The 7,808-nt window shown below is 49.4% G+C and overlaps 1 protein-coding gene across 1 annotated transcript; it reads left to right on the top strand.

The window, feature by feature from the left end:
• Nucleotides 1-1,010: 1,010 nt before the first annotated feature.
• On the top strand, nt 1,011-3,054 carry LOC116658044 (GDP-fucose protein O-fucosyltransferase 2-like). Its single transcript, XM_032462346.1, has 3 exons — nt 1,011-1,016; nt 1,333-1,388; nt 2,784-3,054. Exons 1-3 carry the CDS (start codon nt 1,011-1,013, stop codon nt 3,052-3,054), a joined length of 333 nt encoding a protein of 110 aa, XP_032318237.1.
• Nucleotides 3,055-7,808: the final 4,754 nt, after the last annotated feature.

Below are 7,808 nucleotides of genomic sequence, written 5' to 3'. Positions count from 1 at the left end.
GGGCGGTGCACTCTTGATCAGGGACAGGAGAGAGGGACCAGTGGTCCTCTGTCAGGCTTGGCCTGGTGTGGCAGCTGCCCTGTGGGTGCGTGGTGGGGAGGGCCATGCAGGGAATCCTGTTTGACGGGCCTCTGTGCACGCCTGCATTATAGTCTGAGGTTTCATACAAAGGGTCCATGCGACGTAATTGGTCAGATACAACCCCTCACCCTCGGGCTGAAGCCACCGGGAGCTCTTAATCAGGGACAGGAGGAGAGGGACGAGTGGTCCTCCGGCAGGCTTGGCCCGGTGTGGCAGCTGTGCTGTGAGTGCGTGGTGGGGAGGGCCATGCAGGGAATCCTGTTAGAGGGGCCTCTGTGCATGCCTGCATTATGGTCTGAAGTTTCATAGAAAGGATCCAGGCGTCCTAACTGGTCAGATACAGCCCCTCACTCTAGGGCTGGAGCCACCTGGAGCTCAGTACGTCTAACAGAGAAGTGCCCGGTGTGGGGAAAGGTCATGGCACACTCCGGGGTCAGGGGCAGTGGTGCTGGGGAAGGCAGGGAATTCAATGAAGGGTCGGGGGAGCAGAGCCCCTTGCTCTGGAGTGAGGGTTCTTGGGGAGACCACAGAGCAAGGCACACACCATCCCCAACCTATACCCCAAACTCCTAGCTCCGCCAACACAGGGGCCGCTCTGCGCCCTCTCACCATGGCTCTCCTGTAAGACCGCAGCCAACACGGCATCTGGCACCCCTGCTCTACCTCCCCTCTTGGGACAGATCCTGTCTTCTTGGAAACTGCCCAACAGCGCGAATTCAAGGCCGGCAGCGGGCCTGGAGGGTCTGCACTTCAGGTGCCCTATCTGGCCAGCCGTGCGTGCCTGGGCTCAGTCCTCTATCTTGCCCACCAGCAGCCCGGGTCCACGTCCGGTGCAAACGGAGGCCACGGAGCCCAGGCCGAGCCCTGCACACGGACAGGTGAGGGAGCCCCCGCCCGGCTGCACCGCCCCAGCCTCCGGCCGGCGCCACATGCAGGTGAGGAATTCAGCGCGGCACCGCCCGCCCCGACCCCGCCCAGCTGCCTCATAAACCTCCCCCCAACCCCCGTCCTGGCCGCGCCCTGGCTCCCATTGGCTCCGCAAGTTCTGCCCTCGCACGTCTAGCCTCGGGAGGACGCAGACGCAAGCGCTAAGGGAGAGCCCCGCGGCGTTGCCATGGCTACTGGCGCCGCGCTCCGCACGGGCCGGCCTGCTCTTCTGGGGCGGGCAGCGGGCTCCGGAAGTGTGTAGCTGCCAGGGACCATGGCGGTGCTTGTTGCTGGGGATGGCGGCTTGCTAGCCCAGGCGACTAGTTCTGGCCTGGTCAGTCGGCGGCCGACATCCTGTCTGGGGCGACGTCCCACAGACGGTAAACTTACGTCCGCGCCGTTGGTGTGGCCAGTGGACATGAATCGGGGTGGGATCGGGGTTGGGGTGGCGGCCGGGGAGGGGCTGTGGTGTCGGGGAGCGGGTTGGGGCGGGGGGGCAGGGCTGGGTCACAGCCTCATGCTTTCCCCCCCTCAAGCCTTGGGGCTGGGGCCGAGAGTCTGGGTCGCCCTTGGTGAACGCGGCCTCCCAGAACCCCCCGGGAAGGGCAGGCGGAGGACCACTCTTAGATGAAGCGGGGCCTTACGCGGGTTTTGAAGAGCCCCAGAATCAGATGTTCGAATGGGGTGGTTTATCAGCCTTGTTTATCTGAAGGGAAATTTCAGTTCCATCCAGATGTTGGTTCCTTCAATCAACCTCAGGAATAAGACACAAGGTTCAGTGCCGATTAGCAGTTATCTAGGTCTTAACTCAAAATAGACTGTGCGGGGTGTAGGGATGGTAGATGGGACCCTCCCTCTCGAAGTTAGCAGTCTTCTGGGATTAGAGGCCCCAGTTGAGGATTACATCCTCATCTGCAGTAATGCAGGTTGTGGGAAACACACAGAGAAGGGAGGGTTGTGGCGGCGGTTTCTCATTATAGGATCCAGGACCCTTGCCTGGCTCTTGTGTATAAGAGTCTCGCCTAGGATCGGGCAGCAGTTATCAAAGTGTATCCAAGGCCCCTGAGGTGCAAGACCATTTTCATAGAAACGCCGGGATGTCACCTGCCTTTTGCACACTCTTGCTCTCCCGAGTTGCTGTGGGGTTTTCCAGGGAAAACCTGGCCTGTGATATTACAAAACAGGGAATGCAGAGGTAGATAGGAGAATTCAGCTCTCACCAGTCCAAAAGAGATTTGCAGAAATTAAAATCACTGCTATTCTTCTCACTAATGACTTTTGTTTTGAAAAATAAACTTTTTTTTTGTTTGTTTAAGAGTATTAATGGTAACATGTAGTAGGTTGTTAATATTTTTAAGTGAATTCATACATTTTTTTAAGTTTTTATATAACTTCTAACAGAGGACCTATTGATATATTTAACTCACATAAATAGCAGCCTTTTGGAGTTCTCAGTAATTGTTAAGAGTGTATAGGGTTCTGTAGACCAAGAAGTTTGAGAGCCCCTGGAGAACTTTTGCTCAGGTGCTAGGCAGGTGCTAGCGGTGTTAGATGGATGCCAAGATGTCTTCCGCAACTGCTCCCGGACTTGAAGTAATTGGCCACATGGAGATGGGTGGGCAGTGCCTCCATTTTACAAACCAGGAGCTGCTGAATGTGTCTGGAGTCTAGGCCATGGGCTGTGTAGGGATTCCTGTTCTATCTGTTATATCTAAGCCGGGATTCGTGTGCAGAGGCCTGGCCCTGAAGACCCGCTCTCCTTTGCTCCCTGCCAGGTACCTTCTGTGTGACATCAACCTTCCAGAGGGCTTCAGCCTCCGTAGGAACGTCTGCATCCACATTGCCTTCCTCCTGAAGACCCTGCTGAAGATGGAGGAGTCGGTACTGGTTCTACCCCCTTGGGGCCACCTCTACCACTGGCAGAGCCCCGACATCAACCAGGTCCAGATTCTCTGGTCAGACTTCTTTGATCTCCCAAGTCTCAAGAGAAACATCCCTGAAATTGAGTACGAGCAGTTCATAGCAGGTGAGGTGGTGGTCATTTAATTGGGGCCAGGTGGTCGTTGTTCTGGTTCCGATCTGAACATCGGGCCACCTTGCTTTGGGTTTGTCAGTCTGCTTTGGAGAATTTGCTCTTTCCATAGTTTTTCTCGGGATATCGATTTGAAGTGTATGAACTCTATGTCCCCTCCCCTCTGGAAATCCTGGCCTCCTGGTGAGATGGAGCTGTGACAAGGAGGCCACTGCCAAAGAGGCCTTGTCCCAGCAGGACTCGCTCCCTGTGCAGCCAGGGCCATTCTTACCTGTAGGAAAACACGATGTGTGTGTAGCATGGGCCACATGCTGCAGAAGACATGTAACTGCCCATCCAGTATAATTTGGTCCTGCTCAAGCTTCCCATTTTAAGTTTTGTAAGAGGGAAGTGTTGAAGATTTTCTTTGAATAAAGGTATTTAGAACTTATCATTCTTTTTTATTTTTGAATTGAAATGTAGTTGATTTACAATGTTTTGTTACTTTCAGATATACAGCTGTTTTGTTAGTTTCAGGTATACAGCATAGTGATTCAGTTGTACACATACATAGTCTATTCTTTTTCAGGTTCTTTTCCATTATAGGTTGCAAGATATGGAATATTGTTCCCTGTATTCTACAGTGAATACTTGTTATTTGTCTGTTTTACATACAGTAACTTGCATCTGTTAATCCCAAACTCCTAGGTTTGTTTTCTAAGTCTGTGAGTCTGTTTTTGTTTTATAAATAATTTCATTTGTATCATTTTTAAAAATTCCACATATAAGTGATATCATATGATACTTATCTTTGTCTGACTTATTTCACTTAGTGTGATAATCTCCAGGACCATCCATGTTGCTGTAAATGGCATTATTTCCTTCTTTGTTATGACTAAGTAGTATTCTGTTATATCTAAATATCACATCTTTATCCAGTCATCTGTCAGTGGACGTTTAGGTTGCTTCTATGTGTTGGCCATTGTAAACAGTGCTGCTGTGAACATTGGGGTGCAGGTATCTTTTGGAATTAATGTTCCCTCTGGATATAAGCCCAGGAGTGGCATTGCTGGATCAAGTATTAAGTTTTTTTTTTTTTTTTTTTTTTTTTGTCTTTTGAGGAATCTCCATACTGTTTTCCACAGTGTCTGCACCAAACTACATTCCCACCAGCAATATAGGAGGGTTTCCTTGTCTCCACCACCTCTCCGGCATTTGTGGATTGTGGACTTTTGAATAATGGCCATTCTGACTGGTGTGAGATGATAACTTATTGCAGTTTTGATTTGCATTTCTCTGATATTTGGGCAATAATGAGCATTTTTTTTATATGCCTATTGGCCATTTGTGTGTCTTCATTGGAGAATTGCTTGCTTAGTTATCTGCCCAATTTTGGATTTGGTTGCTTATTTTTTTCTTATTAAGTTGTATGAACTATTTATATAGTCTAGAAATTAAGCCATGGTCAGTCTCATCTGTTGCAAATATTTTCTCCCATTCCATAGGTTGTCTTTTTGTTTTGCTTATGGTTTCTATTGCTGTGCAAAAGTTTATAAGTTTAATTAGATCTCATTTGTTTATTTTGGCTTTTATTTCTGTTGCTTGGGTAGATTACCCTAGGAAAACATTGCAGAGATGTATGTCAAATAATGTTTTGCCTATGTTTTCTTGTGAGAAGTTTATAGTGTCTTGTCTAATGTTTAAGTGTTTAAGCCATTTTGAGTTTTTTTTTTTTGTGACTCTATTGTATGCTTTTGATTTGTGGTTACCTTATTTTTCAACTATATCAACCCATTACTATATCTATTTCCTTTAGACTGATAATCATGTAGGCTTCAACACATCCTAAGAATAATGAAGAAAAAAAATGAAAGAAAAAAATCTATATTTTCATGCTCCCCTCTCCCATTCCCACCTTTTTTTATTTTGATGTCTTTTTCCTTTTTTACATCTTGATGTTTATTCTCTTGTAACTCATTATTGCATTTGCAATAGGGTTTTCCTGTTTCTATAGCATCCTGCTTAATTTCTGTTTAGAATAGAACCTTTTAATGTCTCTGCTAGGTTCAATATTGCTGATATCTCCACTCCCCCCCACGCCTCTGAATCCTCAGTCCAGGAAAGCCAAACCATTCTAGCCTTCATCAGTTCTGGGAAAGCAATCTTCAGAGTGGGAAAAAAATTGAAAAATCATATTCTGTGTGTTGCTTTCTACCCTTGCCCAGAGATGAGAAATATCTGAAGGTGGAGGAAAAAAGTTGGAGGTGGGGAACACAAAGTCTTTTCTTCTTTTGCTACTGAAGAAATGATTGCTTTTGTAATTAATGATGATGCTCCTTTAAATTGGTGAGGTCGGGATTCCACAGCTTCAGCGCCTGTGAATAACCATCCGGGAGAAAGCTCTCCAAGGTCCCAGAAGTGAAAAGGCAGCCACTCTGAGCACCTGTTGTTCTGTATTCTTCCTGCCTCCACACGAGTTCGCTAGGCACGGGTTCGCTAGGCATGGGCTCGCTAGGCACCGTGCAGGAAGATGCAGTTACCAGAGGTGGAGGACAGGGAGACCCCTGCTGGGTGGCGAACAACAGGAGCCCTCACTTGAAGGACAAAGTGAAGATTAGTGGGGCGGGCGTAGGAACAGAGGATGGTTGAGAACCAGGATGGTGTCCTGGAGTCCAGCAGGTGAGGCCGGCGGGGCAGATGGGGCCCTGGGGCATTGGCAGTCCTTGAGGGATATGAAGCAAAGATAGGAATCAAGAGACTGGATTCGTGTGGGGGTACAGCGCCCCCTGGAGGCCGCGGGGCAGTGCAGCGAGCCCAGGGGGAGCGGGCACTTCCCCAAAGCTGGGTTGACAGGTCACAACCAACTCACTGGGGAACGAGAGGCACTGAATTATTTTTAACTTTTTGTTCCTCTTCCTGGAAAAAAACTGCTTCCTGTTGAATAGACTGTGTCGTTAGTGAGAATTAAAGACATGAAGCAAGATTGCCTCAAAAGTCATCCATTGTGTAGTTGTTAATAAGGGTCAAATGCAAACTTGAATACATGAAATGAAATATTCATCAGAGGATTTTAAAGTCCTTTAAAATAAAAATTCTTGCTGCCTTTGTTCTTCATTTCAGGGTTCACTTGGTGATAATAATAGTAGCAAAAGCAACAGCAAACCCTTACAAAACTCTGTCCAGCTGTTCCAGGAACTCTGTGTTCAAGACAACTGAATGAGTTGGCACCGCTATGAGTTCCACTTTACAGGTAAGGATATTCATTAATCGCACAGCTAGTAAATGGCAGAGCTGGGACTTGAACCCAAGCTGTCTGGCCCCAGAGCCTCTTCTCAGCCCCTCCACTGCAGCTCATCACTTGGCATGCATGACACAGGCCAGCATTTAAGAGCAGCGTGACTTTGGCCAAGGCTGCTTCACTGCTTGGTCTGTGTTTCCTCATCTGTAGAATGGGGGTGTGGGCAGTGAACTCTGTGAGCTCAGTGGTCAATTCCTCCAGCTCTGCTATTCTACTGCTTTGAGTTAGTTTAGTAAGTATCCGAGCCCTGCATGGCCCACGCATGGGCTGACACTTAGCTAGGCCCTGGGTTAAGGAGAAAAGTAAGATCAGCCTGCTTCCCCAAGGAGCCTGTGTCCCTCCATGGGAAACAGCTCTGGGGCCCAGGCTCCCTCACTGGCAGTCGGGGGCTGGGCAGGAAAGTCTGATAGGAGAAGATGGAGGCAGAGCCCCTCCGGGAACAGTAGTGGCCACACAGCTTTCAATAGCGGGAGCCTCTGTCCAGGCTGCTGAGAGGGGAGTCCTTATGAGGCAAGTAGCCCCCCCCCAACCTAAGCCCTCAAGACAAAGATCCAGCCATCCCCGCAGTGTCACCATAGAGCCAGTCCACACTCAACACTGTGCCTCTGTGCTCCTTTGTCCTGGGGCCTCTCTTCCTCCTACACCCAGAGGAATCTTCTTTGTCTCTTGTCTGAGTGTCCCCTCACTTCACCAGTGGCCCCTGCTTCCTGGGCAACCATCTCTGGAGTTGACGATTTGCCCCCTCACACCACCCCGTTTGATCAGGTGCCTGGGTTGTCCTTGTGCTCACTTTCCACCTTCAGATCATTACTCCTCCTCTCTTGGGACCACCTGGAAAACCCTGATCCTTTCCTAGCAGTGCCTGCCACCCTGGCCTCCCTGCTCATCTGCCTCAGTCAGGAGAACCTGGACCACCAGCTCTTTATTGCCTCGCCTCCTACCATCAAGACGTCAAAGTTGATTCTCCCTCCACCACCCAGTATGGTCATTTTAGGGTCTTCTCCATTAGCCTGATCCAGCCACCCCCCATTCACCCTAACCCCGGGCTCATACCCGGGTGTATCTCCACCCCAGGTCCAGCCTCTCTCCTTTAAGTGCCCACTTCTAGCCGTCCGGCTTCTTCTCCACCAGCCTCCCTGGCCCTCCTTCACCCTCACTGGGGCATCATGCACTGACTCCTCTGCTTTCCTGCCTGTCCACATTCCTCTTACTTCCACTTCCCCACCTTCCAGCTCTGCATCCAAAGTCAGCACTCTCTTTATGACAAACAAAACTCCCTTGACCCTTGATCTTTTCAGTTCCTCACCAGGACGACTTCCATCTCAGTTCACCCAGCTCTATTTGTCCTGAGCCTGCAGGCAGCAGGCTCTCCCAGCACAGATTTCTAACACTACAAATCAATGTCTACCATGTTGCCACTGCCAGGCAATCCTCCAGGATTTCTCTAGTGAGCACATTTCCCCACTTATCACTCAGTGGTGTCAACATTCT

This window comes from Camelus ferus, chromosome 19, assembly GCF_009834535.1.
Source record: "Camelus ferus isolate YT-003-E chromosome 19, BCGSAC_Cfer_1.0, whole genome shotgun sequence".
NCBI lineage: Eukaryota > Metazoa > Chordata > Mammalia > Artiodactyla > Camelidae > Camelus > Camelus ferus.
The sequence above is the reverse complement of the archived record's forward strand: the minus strand, read 5'-3'. Positions and strand labels throughout refer to the sequence as shown.